This window comes from Pollicipes pollicipes, unplaced genomic scaffold (assembly GCF_011947565.3).
Source record: "Pollicipes pollicipes isolate AB1234 unplaced genomic scaffold, Ppol_2.1 Scaffold_4881;HRSCAF=5763_pilon_pilon_pilon, whole genome shotgun sequence".
Lineage (NCBI taxonomy): Eukaryota > Metazoa > Arthropoda > Thecostraca > Pollicipedomorpha > Pollicipedidae > Pollicipes > Pollicipes pollicipes.
In genome coordinates this window covers 56,412,735-56,439,191 of record NW_023596576.1, presented here as the reverse complement: position 1 = coordinate 56,439,191, position 26,457 = coordinate 56,412,735, and the positions used below count along the sequence as shown (strand labels likewise).

The following is a 26,457-nucleotide window of genomic DNA, read 5'->3' as shown; positions in this document are numbered from 1 at the left end:
CATGAATATCCCGCGATGGCCATGAGCGGGGAGAAAAGGCTTCCGATTTGACGGATATGATCGGTGACATGATCGGTGACATGATCGGTGATATGATCGGATTTGCCAGATATGATCGGTGACAAAAACGGACACTTTTGTGAGCCAACTGACATGGTCGCGAAAATGAAAGCAAATTACAACCGACCAGACCACGTTGCAACAGGCCAACTCAGTTACACGAAACTCAAGCATTGGTCGACGCTTACTAACGCTTGCAGTGGCGGGCTTGCGCAGAGCAATTGTCGAAACGTTGACAGGCCACTGTATGGGCAAGCTGAGCTACAAAGTATTGTCGAACTTAGTAGCTTTAACCAGAATAGCTTTGCGCGGTTGACAGAAATATTTTACAAATTATGCTGTCAGTGCTGACGTCGCAGATCAGTGGTGACTCAGTGTTTTTCCAATGCCGCTCAGGTTACTGCTTTTTACAGATTTTCCAGCCAAGATTCACTTAACATACTCAACAGAGTAAGATACCAAATAACTAGGCGTTTTCCTTGTCGTAAGAATGGTGGCTGGCCTCAGCATCTTACGACGGACGTGATCAGCTCGCTCCGCGGCGTTTTAAATCGTCGTCCCATTTGAGACAGATGGGCTCGAATGCTTGCCATGCGGTAATGAATTGGGTTCGGTGCAGGACTGAAGGCTATCGTTGGTTGTGTTCGTGTCGTAAGAAGCAGACTGGCTTGAAGACCAGTTTTTTAGGCACCGTATGGTTTCTTAAGGATCTACCATGGAGGGCGTCACATGCAATGACGTTGAAGGCCCTGCCGATCTAGGAAGCCTGTTGCTTGTGGGTACCCAAACTGTCGCTTCAGAGGTCACACGGGGGACGTTGGAGCTACACATGTCAAGGATTCATCCGGGGCTTCCTGTTGCTGATGGCAGAGACAGCGGCTTTGAGGGAAGAGGCCGAGCATCGCTGGTGTGGGCCTCTCGCACTGCTCGCCGCACCTCAGACCTAGCGTTCCGACCGGTGAGCAGACATGAGACAAAAATGTTTTTAAGCGCCATTATATTGGATGTAGAGCTGAATAAAGGTGTTGGAGGCGCTCATAGATATCATTTTCACCTGCTGATATCACATTGCATGGGTTTCGCACCAACTGATTGGATCATGTCACGATGTGGCCTGCACCGGTGATACTAGTGATTACGCGAAGATAGTGAAGGTTGCCAACGCTTCCACCTGGGTGCAAGATGACGTCACAAAACCAAAAGTGATGTTGTTTTCAGGTGCTTGTAGAACCATGTTATCGGTAAATGTAAGGCTACAGGATTGGCAAAATACGTAGGAGTAAGGGAGGCGGGTGCGCGGGAAGAAAAACGACAGCCTGCTTTCAAAGTGCACTTAAAAATTTTCTTCCCAGATTTGGTCCACTCTCTTTTCAGAGTTGGGAGCAGTGGTGTAACTTCTCACAATATGTCGGGGGGGGGGGGGGGGTGCGCTGAACCTAAAAATGGCATATGACGAAAAATGATGAATACAAAATGGTAAATAAAAGAGGGAAACTACCCCTCACCGAACTTAATGGGAAACGACAGGCCTGTAGATCCGGTTATGTCAAGCATGCAGCTGTAAGATAATTTTATTTGACTAGTCTCGATTATTATTCAGTGTTTGATGGCCAGCAAATGATACCTTAGTGCAAATGAAACTCCCGAAAGAGAATGTTTTTGATGGTTATGCTGCATTGCATCTTATTAAGCTTTGTTTTTGTGATTTATCCCATTTAGTTATATTGCAGCGGTTTCTTCAAATTTCCTCGGCGACAGAAAATACATCTTTCAAGAATGTTTTGAACATGAGGTAAACTTGCTTTCAGCCAAACGATCCCGTGACAGGCGTTGCAATTACCAGGAGCCAGGAACGCAGACAAAACCGATTTTGTAAAACCGATTGGTGTAACCAGTTTCTGAAAACACATTTTGTAGTTGTGTCGTGTATCACATATTTTTGGCATGTATTCCTATAATCCAACTTCTCTAAGCAAATATGCACATGCTACAACTACAAACCACGATGCTCAAAACAGACAATTTACAATTTCCGACAACGCACAATTTTGTCTGGTACGCAGTCTTGCTTCCGTTGCTCGAAGTCATGCAGAGCTATAAGGCAATATGCTCATTTTGGTAGGAGAAGACCACATTTGGCGCCACAATTAACTGCACCAAAGCTTGCTTATGGTCTCCACGTTTCGTTAGTTACCTAGCTTGGAGCAAGGAAGTACATAGTAGCCAATTAACCAAGGAATTCTAATGTTTTAGAATCCTTGCTGTGATCTGATATGCGGAACTCCTTTACATCATGAACAGAAAGATCACGAAAACCTGGGGTGTCTAGCCAAAAATAAATCTGGGATGGCAGGTGGCACAAACCTTAAAATAAATGATATGTTTCTCGAATTATTTGAAGCAATGAGCAAAATGTGCGGAACAAGTAACCAATTGCTCAAAGTGAATGTTCCCCATTTTAATAAATTGAAGCAAACGTTAGATATGATGAACTAAGCTATCTGATAACTGTTGGTATACTTAAAGTGGAAGACACTGTTTTAGACAATGCAATTTCTCTATATAGTAAATATGCTCCTCAGTATGTCATTGTTTGATGGTGTCATGGTCCGTTTGTATGAAGCTGAGTTGCTGTCAAACCGGTCGTGCGGAATTGCCACCCTGGCACTCGCTTGAAGTACTTCAATCTCCCGAGAGGTAGCTATGGGGCCGTGCCGGTGTTGGAGCTAGTGTTTTGGCCCTTTCTTGCAGTGTTCTTGCATATCTATCCATGGGTTTAACGCGTTTACCTGTATTTACATGCTCGGTTATGGCGCCGTTATTGAAGGGAGTGTTCCACATTTGTGTGGGGCTTTGGACGGAAATAGCCGTCTTGAAGATCATTCGGCTCAGTTCACAGCTCAGCTTTCTTAAGACTTAGACCGTTCTAGTTTCTGAGCTATACGCCCGCGAAGATGTGTAGACTTTTTCGAGAGGATTATTTCCAGGTCACGAAGGCACTCCTGACGTCACAATAACGCCATTCAAATTATGCACATGAGAGGCCGGGTGTCCTATATCTTTGTATCTATGCACACAGGCTCTCATCGAGCAAACACTTTCAAGTGTCCTTGGTTTAGGCTTCTTTTAAAATCATCACAGTTGGGCGCCCACGGCGTAGGCCTCTCTCAGGATCATCACTGTCTGATTGAGTTTTGTTTCAGAGCAGCTGTTGAACTGGATGAACTTAAGCGAACTATCAAACCCTGCGTGATTGTTGAAGCTGATCTAATCTAATTGTCAGATAGAGGCATACTTAACATAACTAGCTCTACAGGGGTGTAGGGATTGTGCCGCCTAACCAGGGACGTAGATAATATTTTTTCGTTATTATTGAACAGACTCTGACTCTCACTCCTGAGTCTGTCTGAGACAGACTCAGACTCCAACTCTGAACAGAAAGTGGGTCAAATCTGGGGAGAAAATTGCTTTAATCGCATTTCAGAGGCAAGGACAGCCGTTGTTCGCTTCCTGCGCCCACCTCCCTCCCACGCACCCATGCATTTGGCAAAACTGCATACCTGTAGCACTACACCTACCGATAGCATGTTTCTACAAGTACCTAAAAACGAGTGACGTCATCGCACAATCAGCTGGAGGCGTTGGCGACCTTCACTATCTTCGTACAATAACTGGTATTACCGGTGCAGGTGTCACACTTCCTAACGTGGGCTTAATTTATGAAATTTCTTGCGAAATCCATACGATATTGACATCAGCAGACGCAATATATTTTTGAACAGCTCTGGCAGTTTCCTTTCGCTCCAAATAAAATCGAATGATAGCAAAAAACGCATTATCTCACGCCCGTTGTCAGATCAGTACGCTAAATCTGAGGTGCGTCGGGCAGTGTGAGAAGTAAGGAAACCCTTTCTCCGTCTTGATATATATGTACTGAGAATAAGGAATAACAAGAAGTAGCATGTAAGCACGCGCCGTTTGAAAATGCGGATGTTTTATCACATTAAAGCAATCAGACCTGTCACAAGATATTTAAACTTTTACTTGTCAAAGGACAGAGGAATCATATCAAAAAAGTTTTTCAACGCGATAGACCATAAACACGTGACACGTTGCCGCTTTTACGCTTCGCGTTTCTGCGTCCGTACGTTCGTAACACTACCTAACAAGCTGATGACATTCGCCGTAAGATGCTGCAGCCAGCAGCAATTCTTACGACTAGAAATAAGCCTAGGTGCCTGGTATTTTATACTTTTAAGCATGTGAAGTGAATCTTGGCGGAAAGAATCAGCGAAAAAGCATTGATCTAAGCAGCATTGAAAAAGCACTGTATCACCACTGATCTGTGACGCCAGCACTGACATATTAATATATTTTGTAGTATGCTTCTGTTACCTGCTAAAAGCTATTCTGATCAAAGCTTCTATGTTTGGCAGCATCTTATAGCCAAAGATGCTCATATAGCGAAACGTTAACGCTCATGTGCTCTGTACCTACTCGGGCTGCAAGCGTTAGCGAGTACAGACCGATACTAGTCTTCGAGTTTCAGCTAGCTGGGATGGTCTGTTGTCATATGTTCTGTGCTGTTGAATTTTGTTTTCAATTTTGCAATTTTTGCACCAATTGGCTCGCAAAAGCCTCAGTTTTTTCAACCACCATATCCTGTAAATCAGAAACTTTTTTCACCCCTGGGTGTGCGATTAGGCGATCATGGCCAAGATAGTGAAACATCTGCACATAAAGGACTGATACTATTGAGTTGCTTGTTTTTTTTGCGTTCACTTTAAGATCAGCGAATGGTCGACATTTTGAGTTCGCGTTAATCTTACCTGCTGTTAAACAGGGGATCAAAAGGCACAGGAACTGCTTCAAAATATGAACAAGAGGCGTTCCAGTAGTGTGAGAATTATTTGCCCATACAGTGTGTCATCGAGAGAATGAATCTCTTGGAATCAAGTGGCACAGAGTATTTGTTTAGCGTTTGGATAAATAATAAACTTTCAGGTCTGTTGCACCATTTCAGTGTCAATATTCGCAAGGCAGGAGCAATTTTTTTCAATGGGCCAAGAAAATCGTATGGAATACTAGCGCCACCTATTTTACGCAGTAGCGTCATCTTCCGGCAAGCCTCAACCTTTTAACTTTCCGCACTACTGGTACCTGGTGGATTAAGTATGGAATGGATGCCCTCAGAACACCAGCAAAACATTGCCAACCGCTATTAAGTTTGTCTTTTATTTGAAAACATCAGCTTTTGGCGAAAGGCAGAACTGTGCAGTTTTGAGAGTGCGCCAGCAGACGGGGGTTAGCCGAAGGTTGCGATTGTTTATACATCATTGTGATGTTGATTTTGCAGTTTATATGCTAGTTGTGTAGGTGATAAGTGTTTATTAATTTAGGTTTGTCGGTACTGAAACATTTAACTCGAGCAATTTCTTGGATAAGCATGCCGAAGGCTATACGGTTACGCACAAAACATTTTGTAATAGGCCACCCGGCTTCTCCATCCATCCCACCACCAACTGCCAACTACGGGAAAGCCTTGGTTTACATCAGGCGGCTGAGCGAATCAAATACTTGTCATCCTCATGGCAGAAATTTCTCACTCGAAAACGATTTAGAACCGTGACGGAAAAAATCAGGGAACAGAAGACCAACGAAATGATCCCCGTTGATGGTCTAAAATACTTGACGAAAGTTATCAAGAGGAATCGATATGATCCATGTAGAACTATCAGCAAGGAATCGAAGAACAAAAGAGAGGAAAACTACAACGGCGCCGCCGCGAAATAGAACAAGCTTCTCGACGTCGCGAGATGCAAGCGCAAGCCCCAGCGCAGCTCCCAATGCCCTATTGCCCACAGAGTGCAGCAAGGGGACGTTGCCTTCTTAAAGGACCAGCGCAGGCACCAGAAGTTTACCCTGGAGCCATATGACTCGGCTATGTCTGTGACTAGGGACGATTGCGAGGTGCAGAGGATGGTCAAACACCTCCAGCGGCGTCTTGGCTCGGCCGTCAGTGAGCGGTGTGTGCTGCTGACCCTGAGTCGCCTTCCTCACCGGCTGCTGAGCCCGAGTCGCCTGCTGAGCCAGCGCCGGCTGCTAGTGCTGAACTCGAGCATGCGCCGGGACCAAGTGGTCTCAGTGCTGGCAAGCCGACCGAGAGCACGGATTCTGACACGGCTCCGTGCATGGTAGAAGGTTGTGACGACTCCATTGTTCATCCGGGTCAGACCGCAGTCACTGAAGATAGTACCGTTAGCGATCTGACTAACACCGCTCTTGTGATGGACAGCTACGCGTGGCTCAAACCGGGCCGCAGCTGCTATCACAGACACCTTCCAACAAGACGGCAGAGACGGACTGGCTGCCCGAAATGAAATATCGTAGATCCTGAGAAGATCTGGCGCACAAGAGACAGAGCAAGAAAGGAGACGGTTGACCAAAGTGCAAAATCAATCTACAAATCAGGTTTGACCATCGGCTACTTCGACGGCCGTAAAGACGTGAGCTACACACACAGCCACGCGAATGCCGTCGAAAACATGGGTGTCATGCTGAGACAGACGGCCGCCTCGTGACTCACTTCACGTCCGAGTCTGGCCGCGCCCCGTCTTGCTCAGCGAGCTTCACACTCCGTGGGCCTGCAGTGCGATGGTCACGTCAATGTGCTCGGCTGCAATGGCACAGTCGTCCACACTGGGACGACAGGCCGCGTGTTCCGGCTGTTTGGACTGGCCACTCAGTCACCTGTGCACCGGTTCGTCTGCCAGCTGCACGGCGACGAGCTGAACCTCCGCCACCTGCTGCTGAGCCTGAAGAGCACGAGCACGGGACGGAAAGCCTTTTCTGGACCCATCGGCGAGACCTGCGCCGGAGAGGTCTGGGAGAGAACCTATGCCGGGGTACGTGCCAAACCCACCGGTCGATCTGATCCAGCAGCTGAGCACCGACTAGCAGCTGCAGTACCTGCTGACCGCCGGAGTTCAAAACGGCTCCGTTCGGGCCGCGACAGCCCGGCGGTGAATCGGCCCATCGAACCATGTCAGGTAGTATGACGCGCATTATCTTCGAATCGATGACAATGCATGATTTAAATTTGATGCATATCATTTGGTGTTTCATGTGCTCACTGTTGAGCATTTATTCACTATCATACGTTGTGCGACAGCATGTTGTATCATTTGCCCTGTGGTTCATGCTTCCTAGTGTATTTGCCGACATCCATTCCGTTACATTTAAGGGCCCTGAATGGATATCTATAAGGCATAATTGGATACACTAAAGGGACGCAGCAATTTTTGCATGATCTAATGCCCATTTCGCAAAAATTGTTCTAATCTATTCGCTTTTGTTTTCAGATGAATGACATTCGCTGCTCGCCTGCTGACTGCTGCATGCATCTCTATCAAGACCTCCAGCAGCGCCCTCAAGGACTTCGTCCAGTGCGTGGTTGGACACTACGGTGTGGTTTGCCATCCAGCAGAAGAGCAGCTGCGACTTTGGCCCACGGAACTTAGTCCGGTTCATCGCGCTGCTCCGCAAGCCGCCGCAGCACACACAGGCTACGTTGCAGCCAGTCCTCCAGCGCAACGAGCACTGGCGCCGTCCGGAGCAGCTGCTGCTGCTCATGGTGGCGAACGAGGACCGTGTGGTCCGCGAGCGGACGGTTCGGATCACCGCGCCGCGCGTGAGCAGCAAGCCGAGGGTCTTCTTCAGCCTACGGTCTTCACCATTCCAGCCATAGACCTCGGGGCCATGAGGCACACCGAACTGATCCCCTGGCGCGGACCAGTCACACAGACCCCGCTGCGAGACGTCAGCGACGGCGAGCTGCGGGACAAACTACAGGCTCCGCTGGCCATCTCGCCCTGTCCGGTTCACATCCAGGCGGTGGAGAGGGCCGTACACACCGTCACCGAGGCGTGTTCGGCAGAGGTGGGAGAAGAGGCGCAGAAAAGCCTCATCTCGGCCAAGCTCAGGCAACGCCAGATTCTCCCCAGCGTCAGCTCTAAGACAGATATGCTCTGAAGGTAAGTTTGTACTTACTAACTAATCACACCCTCGAAATTGTCAGACTCCCGTTTCGAATTCAATCTTCTACATAATCGCTCGAATCTTCAGCTATCTATGTTGGTGTCAACTGGTCAATATGCAAACTGAAATGCATGTAAGATTACAGGATGCACTGCGTCTTCTTTTCAACCATGCCATGATTTTTGTGCTTCTATCCCAGCCCCTCTAAATACATCTGCCGCAGGTGATCGAACAGCAGACCATGGGTAGGCAGCCGCCGGCGTCGCCGCCTCCGCATCACTCCGTCCGACCGCTGTCCGCATGCTGGACGGTCCTTCGAAAGAGAGTAGACCGGAGAGCGAGACGCTTGACCAGCACTTGGTGCGGTGCTCCTACAGACAGCAGTACTGCGTCTCGATAGTGGTACTCTCAGCAGTACTCGATATTCTTTTCGATAAACGCACATAGCCGAAACATCACATTTATCTCTCTATTTTCCCATTTGTTCTTTGACGACTAAAGCTATTATTACTATTTTATCTACGTGCACAATGCTCCACGCGAATACACTTGACAATTTGCGAAGCGCTGCCATCTTGCCGATAATGACGGCAGCACGCCTTCTACATACCAGTTCAAACGTAATGTAAAGCTTTTGTCCGGTCACTAAGATCAGTTTAGACCAAAGTCATGCCATAACGCCAAGTAGACTTCAGTTACAGATGCGTTTGGAGCTATTGCTAAATGCCTTTTCTGTCAATGAATCGTGTGCAAGGTTGATGTGTGGTCGTGTCTGCTACTCCTGCACCGGGAAGAGCGTCCATAGCCATTGTCAAAGGGCGGGACCGCCAGCATCGTCTCGCTTGTACAGGATTATGTGTCCGCAGACTCGCCATGCGGCCGAGTGTCTCTGTTGCCGGCACAGTATCACTGCCTGCCGCCGTCGGCAGCTGCAAAGCCCGCCCCGTACCTACCCGCGACCAAGAAACAAACTCGAATTCAGTAAGTAGCCTGAGCCGGGGAGCTCAGTTGAAACCACCGGCCGCGACAGGGTCCAATACCTCCCAGTCATACACGCGATTTCAAGCAGCAAAACTAAGGTGATGCAGATGACTTTGTGGAGTGGAACATATATCACTTTTGCGCTTGGGCGTTGCCCTGTCACCGAGGCCACCTGTTCTCCTTTCTCCTCTCCTTCTTCCCACCTTTTCGCCCACTTCCCCTAATCCTTGAGTTCCCCCTTCGCCGCCGAACTCGCCAAATGCACACCAGCCTCGGCGCGAGTAACTGCTGTTTGGGCCGGTATATTGAATACTTGCTCGGCTGGGCAAGTTGTAAATGGGATCACCCTAACCAGGCTCCACGCCCCTGGTGCAGACTGCAGTCCTTGCTGTCTATATTAAGTTGCGCACCAAGTACTGTGTTCCGAGGCATGTGTTTTGCATGACTTTGTTCGCAGCACGTGAGTTGTCTTCGAGAAGTGAAAGCCTAAAGCATTACGAACAAACATACGTACGACCTCATACTCAAGAACTCCTGAAGTTTCTGCCACATGACAACCAATCGGGCAATTACTAATCCCAATCTTAGGCCTCAGACCGGGACATTCTCCACAACGGTTTAAGAAGCTCGGTAGCATTGTTCCCATACGCGGACCTACTTTATATCGCTTGCCGCCCGCGGCTTGGTGTTACATGCGGCTACCCGCGCCGCCCAACATACAGTGACCGCAACGCAGGACGTTGATTTACAGCAATATTTCGATCGACCCGCGCGTCACGAATTAAAGTTTTTGGGAAGAACTTTTGATATGCCGCGTACTTTTGGGCTCCAGCGCCAAGGAATTATTTTGTCTCACTTGAATTTTTTACTCAAAACACACCCCATTGCCCATATCCAGGCAACTTGCGACACTAAACACTGATCTGCACTTCTTCATCGAGTTTAACGCCTGTAATTTGTTCCGAAGAAAGTGTCAATCGTATGCATCTATGGTAATAAAGTGAATGCATCGCACCACAACAGGGAAAACCACACGTTATTTTTATTACAAGTTGTATTAGCTTGTACAGAAGAAGAACGAACCCACTTTCTAAAATCCAAGCTGTTAAGGGGGAGATGTCAGCGGAACGGAGTTCCATCAAGAACTTGCGACATGTAGCCGTTCATATGTTGACATTACGGAGCACAACATTTACAACATGGTTTAGCAATAAAAGAGGGTTTGCGACATATGAGAAGCGGCAGACACTTGCTTACAATGCATTGGTTTCTGGGCGGAAGACGTTAACAAAGACGTATAGCGTCTTTATGTGGCAGCTATCGATAACATGTTTACATACATTCGGTGCGCACCAAGGCTGGTTCACACCTTGCAGCTGGCTGCAGCACCCACCGCAGATTCTGCAGCTGTCAACTGTTGTGGACTAGAGATAACACTTTTGAGCTCCTTCCCAGGGCTCTGCTGGCCTGCAGGCTCAAAAGTCCGCAACGCCAGCTCTAGAATCTGCAGCCGATTACGCAGCCCGTTTTCAGGGTTTGGTATCGCCTTCGAAAGCTCAGCATTGTTGGATAGCGTCGCTCAAAGCTCATCCCTGCGCTGTCCCATCTGTGGCTGGCGCCAATTCTCCTGGATGTCGAGCTGCTGCCAGAACTGCATCCGCTCACTGAAAGCGGCGCGGCCCACAGACGGCGCTAGGTTGAGTCGCATGTGCTCCTGACGGCTGACCGTGTAGATCGGCCAGCTGGGCATGGGCACCACGTCAGTGCTCGGGTACCCGCGGCGGGCGAAGTTGGCCCACAGCGACACCATGAATCGAATCATCTTGTACTCGTCCGAGTCCGGTGTTATGGGTGCAGCGATTGATACCTTGAAGAGATACATCACGTCCTCCCCATGTGACACACCCATATCCTTGGCGTCCTCCAGCCCCATGAGTTTGGTCAGGACCTCGACAAAGTTCTGCTTGCCTGGCCCCAAGTGATCCAGCATGTACTTGTACACGTTGGTATGAGCAGAGGCCAGCTCTATCTCACTAGATATGCAACAGGCAAACCCTCTGTCTGTCAACATGTCCACCAGCAGGTTCAGGTTGGCGCCTGTCACCGGGTCATCGCCAAAGTAGTACCTGTAGATGCGCTGGGCCATCGCGGCCGGGTCTGCCGTCACCTGGGAGATCTCGAGCAGTTCCTTAGCCCAGATATCCCAATCGCGACTTTCATAGGGTGGTACCTTTCTCCCAATGCCTTTAAAGACGACGGAAAATGCGCCCTCGTCGCTGTTCAGCCCATTCATCCAGGGCACCCTGTTGAAGTGACCCTCTTTCAGAGCCACGTACGGGTTCTCAGGTAAAAACGGCGACGACGACTCAGCATCCACGCGTGGCTTGTAGAGGATATCCATTCCCAATGGGGCGTCCGGGGCTAGTTTCGGCATGACCGACAGGACATCCTCGGCGGGCTTCTGACGGAGGCATTCTACAATAGTCTGACTGCTGGTAGTATCACAGTCCAGCACCTCAGCATGCTGTCGAACCACCTGACCCTGAGGCTTTCCGCTGGCACCAAAAGTGCAGAACGACGCTCCTGACTGACTGATGGCCTTGGCGAAGAGGCCCCGCGAGCGCGGGCTCAGCACCTGCAGGCCTACGCTGGCGCCGCCGGCCGACTCGCCGAAGATGGTGACGTCGTCGCGATTGCCGCCGAACGCCTCGATGTTGGCCTGCACCCACTCAAGGGCAAGCACCTGGTCATGCAGGCCGTAGTTACCGGGGGCGTGAGCGTCGGCCGTGGTTAGGAAGCCGAACGGCCCAAGACGATAGTTGAAGGTCACCAGCACCACCTGCTCGTCCATGAAATAGTCCGGGCCGTAAAATTCAGCGTCTCCGTAGCCATTGATGAAACCCCCGCCATGGATCCACACCATTACCGGCAGGTCTGGATGCTTGTCCGAGGTGGGTAGGCTTGGTGTGTACACGTTCACGAACAAGCAGTCCTCAGAGCCGGCCATCACACCACCGGCGAACACGTCGTACTGCAGACACACGTCGCCGTGGTCCTTGGCGTCACGGACCCCCGTCCAGCCCGGGTGAGGCTGTGGCGCCCGGAACCGCATCGGCCCCAGCGGAGGCTCGGCGTACGGAATGCCTGCGGACGGGGCGTTATGACGTCATCAAGGTAGCCACAACTCGCTCGGATTTCTTCATTGCATAAATGTCTACCCACGACCAGTGATGAAGCAGATGCCTCGGCACCAACTGGGACGGAAATGAGTGGCAAAACGAAGCTGCCACGATGATTGAATTTTGCACCGCTACGTACGGAATTCTGAAATATGGTTTTCAATGGGGCTATCCCTGCAACAGTTAAGGACTTCTTCCACATTTGCATCATGTTTCAAGCGGATATAGCTATTGCCATAACCATTCCCCGCAGCTGAAAGCCACACGCTTTTTCTGACTTCAATCCCTTTCACTTCTGAGCTTGACCCATGCGTGCTGGTGCACCATACTACGTGCCACCTATGGGAAGTTCCCCGAGACATGTATGATGTCTTAAACAGGTGAGAAACTATGGTTGTTGACAGGAAATGTTCCATATCTTTAAGATGTTGAAGCAAGCATCAGATATGGTAAAACAAGCCCATGTCAAATTTTGGTATACTTTTAAGTGAAGAAGATTGCCCTAAACAACACAATTTCTCCTGTTCGGTAAGTATGCTCCTCACTACGTCATTGGTAAATGACGCCATCATTCCTTGCACAGCATTGGTTGCAAGCTAATTGATGACCGTTATGTCTGGAAATCAGGCTCACGAACGCCAGATTTCAAAGACTTAACTACCATATTTTTCTCGGCCTTGATCGCCGCATAGGAAATGGAAGGAGAAGTTAAGAATAATGTTATTATGGCGTCACGGATGCCCGGGTGACCTTGAAAATGTCTCCCCAAAATATTCTGCAAATATTTGCGGACGTGTAGCTCAGCAACTAAGCGGGTTTAGGTCTTAAGAAGGGCAGAAATCTGAACTTTACCGAATGGCCTTCTAGATGGCTATTTCAGTTGAAAACACCATACAATTGTTGAGCACTCCCTTTAAACATTTGGGGTTGCGTGGATGCAGCACCGAGTGTCACAAAGTCAGAGAGTCACTGACTTACAGCCAGATTGCGCTGCTTATTGCACGTCTTGATCACGAACCAAGTTTTGTCATAAAAGGGAATGTTCCACATTTGAAGACATTGAAGTCATATCACAGTCAAGTCACAGCGAAGACATATGAAGACATCTGACAAAAATAAATAAGACTATGTTTAATCATTAGCATGCGTTTAAGCAGAAAAACTGCTCTAAGCAACACAGCCTCTCTATTTAGTAAACATGCTCCTCAATGCGTCAACATTTGTTTCCGTCATCGTACCTCGCACAATATTGATTGAGAGACCATTGAGAACCAACACACAACCGTTATATCTGTGAATCGTGCTCACGAACGCCAGGTAGGAACAATTCGACAGCTAGGTTTTTATTGGCCATAATCGCCACATGGCCAATGTAATGGCAGAACATGAAGGATTTTATCATGGCGTCGTGGATGGGTGACCTTGAAGTTGTCTACACGAAATATGGTACATTTTCGCGCGTGCGTAGCTCAGAAACTAAAGGGGCTTAGGTCTAAAGAAGGGCAAGGCTGTGAACTGCACCGAATTATGTTCAAGATGGCTATTTCAATTTAAAAACCTTATGCGTATGTGGTACCCTTTCTTTCATAACCCATAATGTCGGGAGACTACCACATATGTTGGACATGAAGCCATATTTGTAGGCGCTTCGAACTGAAATGACCATCTTGAAGGTCATTCGGTGCAGCTCAACAGCATGCCCTTCTTAAGACCCTAACCACTATAGTTTCTGGGCTACACGCCCGCGAAGACATGCAGAATGTTTCGGGATACAGTTTCAAGACCATCCAGGTGTTCATGACGCCCTAATACCGCCACTCAAATTCTCACATTCCTTAAAGGGAATGTTCCGCCTTACATGGGAGGTTTTAACTGAAATAGCCATCTTGAGGACCTTTAGATGCAGTTCACGGCCATGCCTTTTTTAAGACACAAACCCCTCTGGTTCCTGAGTTACACGTCCGCAAAAGTGGGAAAAGGTTTATTGGGAGACCACTTCAGTCATCTGGGCATTGATGTCACCATAGAAACGTCATACGATCGCCGCTATATTACAGGCTGTTTTCTGCTTATTGTCAAAACAGCATGGCCGCTGATACATTCAGAAAAGCGGTGGTACGGCACGTATCATACAATCCGCTGAAGGTGCTTGTCTGTTAGTAAGACTTCGCTGCTAAATACCTGTCACGAGCGTAAACGTGAGCACCTTCGGGTTGTGCGCCACTCGTCAGCGGGACATTTTCCCTTACTTCTAGGCCATAGATCAATGTTTTAAAAAAGAGCACGCCAATGTCTCAAAAATACGGCATCGGAAAAAGAACGGCACTTTCCCGATTGTTATAAAAAGAAGACGCGACGACAAATATGCTTTTTTTCTCCTACTGGCGTTTCTTTTATTCTTCCACTGACGTATTTCTTACAGACAGCTCGACTGGCGCCTTGTGTACCGGAGCAAAGCACCTTGCACGGATTTATGGGTTAGCAAGGCGTTATACAATTAGGGAAATATTACAGTAATTAGTTTATATATATATATATATATATATATATATATAATACTAAACATTTCACCCATATTGTACGACAAATTCAAATCTTGAGCAAACAATTGTGTAAGACAAGTACGACCACCATGAACCCCCGCTGGGACTTTGTTTTGAAAGGAGGTCACTGTGAAATGTTGCATTATAACCAAAAACCTGTGCGGACATTGCGAGAAAACCTGCAATTTGATAATCACGCGGGTGTTGCAAGTGTCGGATCACACTTATTGACATTAGAGTGTGAATCAGGGGCTTGATATGGGTGTGATCACTTGTGGTGCGTGCCAGTGGCCTGTATTGATCTTGATGTGACAGAGAGTGTGCTTGCGATGTTTGCACCTATGAGAGAGAACAGTATTTTGATATTCTTTAAATATAATGACCTCCAATAAGATGTGATATATTGACACTGCCCTATATCTTAGATTTTGTGTTTAAACATGACAAAGTATTGATATTGGTAAACTGAACGAAACACTACCACCCATGCTGCTGGGGGTGTTCAAAGGCAGTTTGCTACTTCATTGTGATCCTGCCAACATTCTGAGCCTGTTGAGGTATTACAGCCCGTAATTAATAGATTGCACGCCATGATATTTGCAATTCATCTGGGCAGTAGGAAAAGGTCAGCACAGCTCGTTAATGCACATGCTTGGTACAAACTCGCATGATACAACTGTGAAAAATTGTCTGAGATGCTGGATGCTGAGAAAGGTGGAGAAGCATGGCTGTTGGTTTCTTGGGTGGCACTTAATTATATTTTATCATGAGCCTTGTATGCACACGCAGCTTCAGCACCTCCCTGGATTTCCCCCATCTAACCATAACTACATGCCCTTGTCATGTCTCCAGCGTTGTGCGAGGTCGGCAGGTTTGCAGTGTCATTTTCATGTTATGCAAGTGTTATTACTTGTGTGAACAATATTTTTGAGTAAAGCAGCCTGATGCTTGCAGCATGTTGTATGGCCGCGGAAGCCAAAGACGTGTTTGCATCATTGTCACCTATTTTTTGTGGATCCACAAAACAGGCAGAGCAAGTGACGTCACTTATTGGTTGTGTGCTTTGCTGAAAGTAATTTGCATAACGTAGCATGTGCTTTTGGTAAATCATATGTCAGATTTGGAGTCAATACAAAAGTGCACACCGCACTCATCTTTACATGATTGAATTTATTATGAAAGCAGGAGGGATTCCAGTACGAGGCGGGGTAGGGGTGGGGGCGGGGGTGATAGGCCATATCCGCATTTTTTGGGGGAGCCCTTTTACTATCAGGGTGTTCTTTGTTAGCCCTGTGCCTCCCTCGCCAAGGCTCTGGCTGCGCCCATGCAATTTGCAATAGAATGAATTAAGAATGGTGTCATAGATAAGTGTGTGATTACAATAAAACTTAAGCTCTCATTTAAATATGCAAGAACACCACAAGAAAGGGCTAATATACAAGCACATTAAGATATTTGGTTCAGTAAATACCCAGCGCCGCCACAGCCACCTATCGGGATATTGAAGAACTACAAGTGGGTGCTACGATTGCAATTTCGCACGGCTAGTTTTGCAGCACCTTGGCGTCATGCAAACGTTCATTGATGCCATCAAAGAATGACGCATTGAGGGGTATACTCACTAAATATAGAAAGTTTGTTGTCTAGAGCAGTCTTTTTCAATCTAAAGTATATCACTAGGCATGAATGAGCTCATTTCGTCATATGTAGTGATTGCTTCAATGCCTGCAAACATGGATCATTCCCTTTTAGGGATAAATATCTTTTTGAAGCCATCATTGGACAAAGTCATCGAATAAAAAGGTCTAGTTTCCCATTGCCACTGAAAGCACGATTACTCGCTCGCGTCACAGTCACTCCTGCTATTATTGCAAATGCCGAGTCATCTGCTTCTCACAATACTAGGCATAATACGACAGAGAACACAAAAGGGGCACCTAGCTGAGGTGGTCCGTGCGATTCGTTTTCGTAAACTCGCCTTCGCCTTTCGCCTCTTCGCAAATCGCCTATAAGTTTACTTACTAGTTCAGTTCTGGGCCTCGTTCCTCCCGCACTGATATTATTCCTAGTTCCAGCCCTAATTTGACGCAGTCGAAGAATCAGGCTGTCTAAGGCTACTTAGATCAAGTGCGATTCACGTCAAATTGATGTCCCCTTCAATCGTATGCCTACCGAGTTGTAAGTTTATTCCTGACAAGGAACAACCAATTTGCAACATACCACTTGCATCCCTTACCTTTGAAGGAGAAATACTCCTCCCCAAGGAAGGACTTCATCCCAACGCCTCGGACATCTCCCGACTTGGTCGACACGATAGAATCCCCTGCGGCTGTTGCTGTGCCGAACATAAGGCCTAGTGCGCATAGCAACACTAGAAGCTGCATAGTCACCGTCATCTGGAACATGACAGTCACCTTCAGCTGTTGTCCACAACCTGAAAGTGATGGAGCGCAAGAAAGCACGACACAGACTTAGTCCCCAGAGTCACGGAACGTGTCAAAATACCGGGCGAGTAAGGCAGTGGTGGTATGTGCTTGTCCAACCATGTAATTAAGGCACGGGTGCGTCTTAAGGCATTGCAGCTACCACAATGCCTCCTTACTTCCTGGCGTGTCCAATCGCAAAACATCCGGCTAACGGTGCGGCCCGCCATGCGTCGGTCATCATGGAGAAAATCAGCCATATTCGTATTCTTTGGTATATCATTTCTTGGCATATTCGTTGGTTGGAATTCGTAGATAGGATTGACGTCTTAAATCATAAGGATAGGCTGAGGGCCTTGGATTCGTAATGAAACTGAACTATCGTAGACTTAGATAAGATCTGATAGAGGTATTCGATAAGATGAAAGGGATAGACAAGGTAGATCCAAATAGAGCACTGGAAATCAGGTCGATACATAGAGGAAACCAGTTTCATTTAGGAAAAGGCAGGAGAAGAGCTATGAAGAGGCAGATGTCATTTAGCCAAAAAGCAGTGAACCATTGAGGTGAACTGACAAACGAAGTTGTAGGAGGTCCCTCTCTAGTAACATTTAAAAACTTATCGAACAAATTTTATCAGTCTTAAGATATTTTATTTATAGCTTAAATCGTACAAGTCAGGTGGTAAGATTAGCTTCGAGGATGTGTGCGGAACCTGAGGAGGGCTAACCTCGATGGGCCCTGATGGCTCTTTCAAAGTTCAGCTTTCAGGAAAGTTCAGTTTTCCACTCAGTAGCTCAATACATCGTTATCGATGCTAAGAATAAGCAAGCACACCAGACGCCTCCTAGTCGCCTATGGGCGGCAAACCTGCGCCAATATTTGCGTGCTACCAACGCCCTTAAACTGGCAAACTGGTTAATGCAAACTGATTATCTGGTAGAGCAACTCATTTCATGCCATTTAAATTGTCATTTCTTTTACTCTTCTTGAAGAGGCTTAGGGCTCGTGAATTGCATTTATCTGACACAGTCGCTAAATCCATTTTTTAGCATTGTCTCCCTTTCCTGTACTACAAAATAATTTTTGAACGAAAACCCATACAACATATGACTTTACCGGGGATGTTCCGAATTTGAATATATTGAAAAAGGATCAGCTATGAAGAAGCAGATAGATCCGCTGGAATAAGCTCACTGTTAGCTATTTAGTGTGCTTTGAAGTGGAAAATACTGGTGTAAACAACGCAGCTTCTCTATTTAGTAAATATGTTCCTCAATGCGTTATTTTTGTTGCGTCATGGAACGTTTGTATCATACAAGGTTCTGGCACACTAGCCGTGCGAAATTGCTACCCCAGCACTCACTTGCATCACTTCAAACTCGTCGAGAGATGGCAGTAATAGTGCTGGCAGTGTTTCGCGAGCCAAACATGGTTATGTGCTCGTGTCCTCGCTCTCTCTCATTGCGCTCGTGCATATTTATCCGTGAGTTTAAGATGTTTACTTGAATTTGTGTCCTCGGTTATGGAGCTTTTCTTCCCATATTCAATCAAAAGTCTTATTTCCGTAAACAAGCAAGCAATCATTCCAACATTTTATATAATGTAGCACAAAACGTGATCTTTGTTTGCAACTTTCGTAACTCGTTCAACGCTGATTGAGAGAAATTGACGTTCACTTGCTTTGTAAGTCACGCTCACGAACACCAGATTTGAACGGCTCGACGATAAAATCTTTATTGGTCATGAACGACATGGGGCGTATGGGTGGCAAGATTTCAATGGCGTTGCTACGGCGTCTTGGATGCATGAATGACCTTGAAATAGCCTGCACAAAAAGCCTGTACATCTTCGCTGACGTGTGGCTCAGAAAGTAAGAGGTTTCAGGTCTTGGGCAGCGTAAGGAATATTGCCGAATGATCTTCATTCAGTGCAACATACGAACCCAGTATATTAATCCTTCCGTCAGGCAGGGGTGAAATGACTGGTACATTGTAGTAGCGTATATTCGCCCGGACGCGTCCAAAAACCGACTGCCACTTGCAAGCGTCGGGTGCCTGCCGCCGCCTCAGCGGCCGACCCTTGACCCCCGGCGAGTCGGGAGACACGCAGTCACGCGCCGCCCCCGGCACCCAGTCAGATGTAGAGGTCGGGAGACAGCGAGGGCGTGCGCACACATCCCGCACAATCACACCACATACATTGTAGTGAGGAGCCGTTTTAAATTCCACCCTCTTCTTTGCAGCTGTAGTTGAGACCAACATCACAGTGTTAAGGCAGCCTTTTTGTACTATAGGTATTGTGTAATCCAAGCGCTTTTATCACTGTTCTCAAGGCACCATCACTGGTTATGGGCAAACAATGTTGTGCATTTGATTACACTGATATTATATTTGTCATACACGTGTCATATATTTGTCTAAAATAAGCACTCAGCAAGTGTTTGCACGCTGGCTTCGCTACACTCGGTGAGAAAACGTTGAATTTTGAATAATCTATTTTTTGTAGTCTGATTGATGGTTTTAGCTGCCATAAATGCCGATATATGCTGCAGAACGTAACTAAAAATATGGTTGGAAATGGCCGAACCCACTTGTTGGCTCGTGCACGCGTCACACACAGCACGTGCAACATGACAACCTATGCTAATTGATCGCCCGTTCGATTCCCTGTCGATGCATGCCACTTCCGCGTATGTCAGTGCCATGGGTGCCGAGATGTGGCACAACACTTGTAAACCGGTGGAAGAGAGCAAACCCATCTTGCTGACTTGTGTGTCGCCGAGGCGTGTAACGGTCACCCCGCACTTGTGACACCGTGGGATTTACCGTTCAATGGTCTATCACAGCATGCCAGTCTCGTGTCACTTCGTGCCCTGAGAGTGGAAATCTCGCATAAATGTAAACATCGACGAAATCGGCTAAATACATCCTCATAGGTAATGTGCACGCGTCACGTGACGCCTGCAGCATCACATTGTAAACGTGTGAGACATTGCCCGTTAGATTACCTATCGGAGCATGCCACACTCGACGCCCTTTATTCCCTGAGTGTCAAGATAACGCAAAAATGTATAAACCCGTCAAAATAGCTAGAACATGTAAATCCGTAGTTCAACACGTGGGCCCGATGACACGTGAGGCGTGTCACTACACATTGTCAAGTCGAACCTCCCATTCATTATCGAAGCGTGCCACTCCCGAGTGGGCTCGTGTCATGGGTGCCGAGATCTGGCACAAAACGTGCAAACCCGTGGGAGAGAGCAAAATCCATCTTTGAGCGCGTGCTACTCAAGAGTGCGAATTTGCCATTTAGCATAGTACATCTTTGCGTGCCACTCCCATGGCGCTCCGACCCGCCGTTGTCAAGATATTGGTGCGAGATGGCATAATCGGTCGGAGGTAGTTAATTACGACAGCCAGTCACGTGGTCAGGCGGCCGTTAACCCCCCCCCCCAAAAAAAAAACTGTCGGCTGCGCCCGAGGCACTGGACAATGCCGTTCCGTCACGGCGTTTAAAGCCGCCATGCATCCAATTAGTCTAAGCTTATTTGATAGCCAACCAGTTGTGAAAATATGAGCAGCAAAAGGTTGGTGAAGACACAAAATGAATCGGCCGGCATCCTAGTGTTGATTTCGACACTCGATGCCGGACAGTTTTGGCGGTAGCGGCTTGTAATAAGTGTCGACTTTTAAAACTTGGCCGCTTGCAACTTGTCTTGAAATTTGCAGCGCAACGGTGCGTTGTTCAAACTCGCGATGTGCACTGGAAGTGTAGCCGCTTCAAATGTGAATGCTAAGAGACAACATTCATGCCTCTACCTGCACTGCGTGCTGAGATATGACCAAAACCGTAAAAACTCGTCAAAAAGGAAAATACTGTGTTCTCACCATGTCTTCACATGTCACGTACGGCGTGGCACCACTAATTTGATACCATCCAATGGCCCTTGCGATTGTCTATCTGGCTGTGCAAGTTTCATGTCACTACGACCCTTGGTTATCGAGATGCGGCTCAGGGCGTGGCCGCGGGTCGTGCCGTCGTCCGGTGGTTGTGGACGTCGCGTCGCCCGTGTTAAACCTATGGGGGCTTTTGTGATCTTTTGTTGTTCTCATCACACAATTGCTTTTGCGAAATGTAAAAATTTGACGTGACACTGTCGCGCTCTGCCAGCAGCCCCTGGGAGGGTGAAAATTTCTTTTTAAAAAATCCTTACCGACGTTTTAAAATGCGCATGATCTCAAAGACTGATGGCGGAAATGTACGTACACCCGTTGTTCCTTTAATGTAATAGTAGAAGTAGAGAAGCGTTTGCACGCTTGCTTTGCTGCGCTAAGATGAAAACGCTGAATGTGGAATTGTGTACGTTTTGCAGTTCAAATTACGGTTCTCGGTAAGCTCACTGTCGAGAGGCAGCACAAAATGTGAAAAACGGCCGGTTACCACCAAATACGTTTTCCTGGCTCGCGCACACGTGACTCACAGCACGTGCGGCATTGCAATTTATGTCACGTGGTTGTCTGTTCGATCCCCTATCAATGCATACCCCCCCCCCCCCCCCCCCCATTGGCTCCGTGCCCTAGATGCCGATATTTGACACAAAACGCGTAAACCCGCGGAAGGGAGCAAAATTCATCTTTGAGCGCGTGCCACGTGATGCATGCGAACATACCATTTCGCATGGTACATTCTTCGTGCCACTCGCGTGTCGCTCCGACCCACCGTTGTCGAAATTTTGGTTCGAAATGGCATGATCGGTCGGAGGCAGTGAAATAGGGAACCAGACACGTCATCAAGACAGCTGTTTCACCTTGAACAACCGCCAGCGGCAACCGAGGGACTGAACAGCGCTGTTCCGTTGCGGCGTTAAGACCCACCATGCATCCCAGGAGCGTTGGCTGGTTTGCGAGCGAACCATTCCAAAATGTGGTTAACGAAAGGGTGGTGAGGAGTGGCGATAAATCAGGCAATACGCTGATATATTTTTCAACACTCAAATCCAGATAGTTTTGACGTTAGCGGATTGTATTTGCCGCCGACTTTCAAAACTTGCAACAAAACTTGCCGCTTGCAACTTGTATTGCAATTTGCAGCGTAACGATGCGTTGCGCGAACTCGCGATGCACACGGCAAATGTGGCCGCTCCAATTTTGAATGTTAGGAATTAAAATTCACGTCGCTACCTGCACTGCGTGCCGAGATATAACCCAAAACGAAAAAAAATCAGCTAAAAACGAACGACTTAATATTTTCACTTCGTGTGTACGTGCCTCGTGTGGCGTGGCACCACCGATATGATACTATCGCAGGGCCCTTGCGACTGTCTATCTGACTGCGCAAGATTAATGTCACTACGACCCTTGGTTATCGAGATTGGCTCAGGAAGTGGACGTGGGCTGTGTCGTCGTCCGGTGGTCGCGAAAGTTTCGTCGTCCGTGTTAAACATGAGGGATTTTTACGAACATTTTGTATTATCATGCACCACGCCCTTACTTTTGTGAAATGTAAAATTTGACCTGACACAACCGCACCAAGCCAACAGCTCTTTCTTTCATTAAATATCAGTAGAAGATTCCCCACCATTTAGCCTGTGCTGAATGGTACGGAATTTTAATGGTTGCATTCGGACATGCAGCAATGCTACATGCATTGTGGCTTTAGTGTAGTAGATACACGATCCAGATTGTGCCTAAATTAAGACATGTGGTTTAATGCCATGTCACCATGGAAGCACAGTGGGATTTTGCGGGCTGGATCTCTAACTGGCCGAGGCGAAACGGGTTGCGGAATGATATGTTAGAATAAGGTCCGTCTCAAGCTCATAGCTATGAGGAGGGGAGGGGGGGGGGGGGAAGAGGAGGGCTGTGAGATATAATTATTTAACAAGTTGTACTACTCTTTTCTGTAAAACAGCTCATATGCCAAGACGACTGGTATAACTGCTTACCATACCATACAGGAGTCGACATGGGCAGAATAAATGACCGGCACAAGATGGAGGCTGTATGTTTGGCAATGGAAAACCTAATTTTACTTATTGCTCCTATATTCCGGTTGACTATGCTGCAGATGTAGTTGCCATGACCGGTGAGTTCGACCGTTTTACCGGTGATGGTTTTCATATGCCTTATTTCGCCCTTTTGCAGCAACCGGTACACTGCCTTCACTTTAAGTTTGCTCTTCGATATAATCGGTTCATAATGTTTGGTCTAAATACTGCCAAATTAATATTTGAGTAGTTTGCACACGCATACAAAAGCTGAGACGCTGCCCCAAGCCCAGAATTAGAGAGGGTCAAAGTGAGGCCAAATGAAGTTTTCCTTCATTTCACTCAAACAAAGCTCCATCGGATTTCAAAGCCGTAATTGCCATGCATTTTCATGAATTTATCTAGAACATAACCTGCATGCTTGACCCTGAGAGGTCAGGGCTTTTTGCCGGACGCTTCTTTGCGCGCTGAAGAAGATTTTGAAACGACAATCCTTAAACAGCCTACAGGCTTCGGACATAGTTTCAAAATTTAGTACCCTAAACTCATCTCCTCATCCTTCTATGCTCGTCTGTGGCGCGCCAATTTCGCCTCCTGCCGCTTTCCTTTCTGTGAGCTCCCCCACGAAATAAGCCCGGCATTGCGCCATATGAGCCCATTGAGGACACTGCTTGGTCTGTATATTAATAGAGTTATGCTTGATTGTATCGTAACTATGTGTGATGCATGACACGCTTGACCGTCCTGGGATTATCTGGTTGCGGAACGATTCTGTTATCCGTCTGTGTTTATAGATTGAAGCACTATTGCAGAAACCGGCACGATGATGCATGAGGATCCTTGGCATGGATACAGCTTTATGTAGAACCAGAGCCGCTATATCTGCACGTACATCCCAGAAGGTGCTTTTTCGCCGTGTTGCGAGCCAGAGAATGGGTGTGGCAGCTGCACAGCCGGTAACTTTTGGTTGGTATGAAATTTTGCGTCATTTGACCTTGAGTTCTACCTTTAAGTTTGACCTCGAAAATGATCTTGCACCTTGACCTTGAGAGGCCAGGCCTTAAGAAAGACGCTAGTTAATTCGACCAATAACTCTGGCGACGTGAAGCGTTTCGTCATTTATGCTTGGACTGGCCATCAAGGTCACGCGATACTGAAAAAGTATCACATTTGCTGTCTTCGTGCCGTAAAAGGCCATCTGACGCGTTTTTATTACAATTAGATCTCGTCGCTAAGCAACTCACTAAATGAATCGCATAGTTAAAGGACGTGCAGGACTAAGTCGGCTCAGCACAATCAATCCCTCTGCTCTTAGGTCGAGACATCACGGTTGACAAAAGTTTATAAACTAGTTGCAGAGGTACAAGACAACCAAACGAGCAAAGCCAGCTTATTAATGAATCATTGCAACGCGTCGCTTGATATTTGATTCCCGTCAAAGGATATAGGACACAAGTGAATATAATACTGCACGAAAAACACATCGCTGAAAAATAAGCAATAATACCATACAAAAGTACAGCAAACCGTGCGAAAATGGCAGGCTCTCCCCAGTGGCAGTCGAACCGTGCTGAACTGCAAGTTACCATGTGGATGACCCCAGGCCGTCGGCGTTCGCTGTGTCCTGAGCACCTCCCAGCCGCCGGTTGTGGTCTCGCGGATGCAGCCCACACCGCCGCCGCTCGCTCCAGACTGCCTCGGCGCGCCAGACCGAACCGACATCCGATTATAGCCCGGCCCCGTGGCGTGGCGCCGCAGCACGCCGCGCTCGGCGGCGCTCCTGTCCCGTCCTGCTCAAGTGATCGATGACCTTGGCCACGGGCGGCGGGACGTCCTGCTGCTCTGCCGGCGGGTGAGACGTGCAGCAGGGAGGGGGGAGGGGGGGGGGGGGGCGGTTAGGTGCTGGCGTGCGGGTGATCGACTGCTGCGGAGCGCAGCCACAGGTGAGCCTCGCCCCAGTCGGCATGCTCATGCGGAGGGTCGTCCTTCCTGTGGTGGGATGAAAGTGGGTTGAAGACTTCCGGGCCCCGCTGACCAGCCCAGCGAGAGCCCATCGGCCCGCCCCCGTGAGATATGGGAGCTTATTCCTTCACCTGGGAATGCCGTGCCAGCGCCGGGGGGATGTTCTCAGCCTGGCTGAAATCCCTGCTCCTTAATAAATATCTGGCATGTGGAGCACATAGCCTTCGCTGGATTCGCGTGTTTGCTGTGCGCCGTTGCGAACTAATCGCGGCGTATCAGAAGGGGTGAGCAAATAAACATAGAGACATTCTGTTTCAGTGAGCCGTGTATGACATAATGGAATTTTAGACTTCTTCCAGAAGAGCCCATATTACAGCCCTGCAGAGCAATGGGTTCTCAGGGCGCCCGAAATAACAAGATTTCGAGACACTGAAGGAACATTCAGACTGTTACTGGACCTGACATTGTTAAAGCGCCGAACACCGTCAAAAGGGCGATGGAAACTCCCGCGAGACCTTTTGACAACCGCAGGGTTCCCTGAACACCCTTTGAATTACTGAGCTAGTCATGAAATCGCGGGACGACCAATCAGGACCGAGCAACCCCGGTGCAACTCCAGAATGCAAAAGAGCCAGAGACAGCCACAGGTCCTGACATATAGTCATAAGTCCCGGAAGAACAGTGGACTTATACGAATGGTAGACTGGATAAAGATAACGACTCTGAAAAGTTCCGAGGTTCCAAAAATATGGACATTTTTAAAACTTGCTGGAAAAGTTTTAGTTTACAGGGATTGATAACCACCTGCGTAATATACAGACTATGTTCAGCACGGAATGAAGTGGAAAATTTGTCACGAGATGTTATTTTCTGCACGTTTTTTTTCATTTTGTGGCAGAACTGGACCCATAATCTGCATTATCGATGCCACGCCAAAAATGTAACCCAATTTTGTTGTCTTATCAGATCTTACAACCAAGAATCATTGCTGTCGGCATCATTTTCAGTTGCGCGAAAAAAGTCCACATTACGTATGCCAGAAAAAGTCACATTATAAGTTGGTTTACCCCAATGTCTAACTTTATCCCTCAATTGAGGACATCAGATTGAGGCTGTGGCTTCAAGTTAATCAGCTGCACCCTGCAAGGCGGCATCACCACGAGGGAGGATATAAAAGACTGCCTTTGTGTTTGCCAGTTACTGAAGCACGTTTGATAGGCACCCTAGAGCTAGCAATGCATAGCAAATGAGGAAAATACTTTGAGCCTAGGCAATTCTCTTCA

At 47.7% G+C, this 26,457-nt stretch overlaps 1 protein-coding gene across 1 annotated transcript; it reads right to left on the bottom strand.

The window, feature by feature from the left end:
* Positions 1-10,113: 10,113 nt before the first annotated feature.
* LOC119101651 (esterase E4) lies at positions 10,114-24,864 on the bottom strand. The gene is made up of 3 exons (XM_037225061.1): positions 24,799-24,864; positions 17,037-17,196; positions 10,114-12,222 (listed from the first exon to the last, which is right to left on the bottom strand). The coding sequence occupies exons 1-3, from the start codon at positions 24,799-24,801 to the stop codon at positions 10,658-10,660; spliced, it is 1,728 nt and encodes a 575-aa protein (XP_037080956.1). The 5' UTR covers positions 24,802-24,864; the 3' UTR covers positions 10,114-10,657.
* Between the last annotated feature and the right edge of the window lie 1,593 nt (positions 24,865-26,457).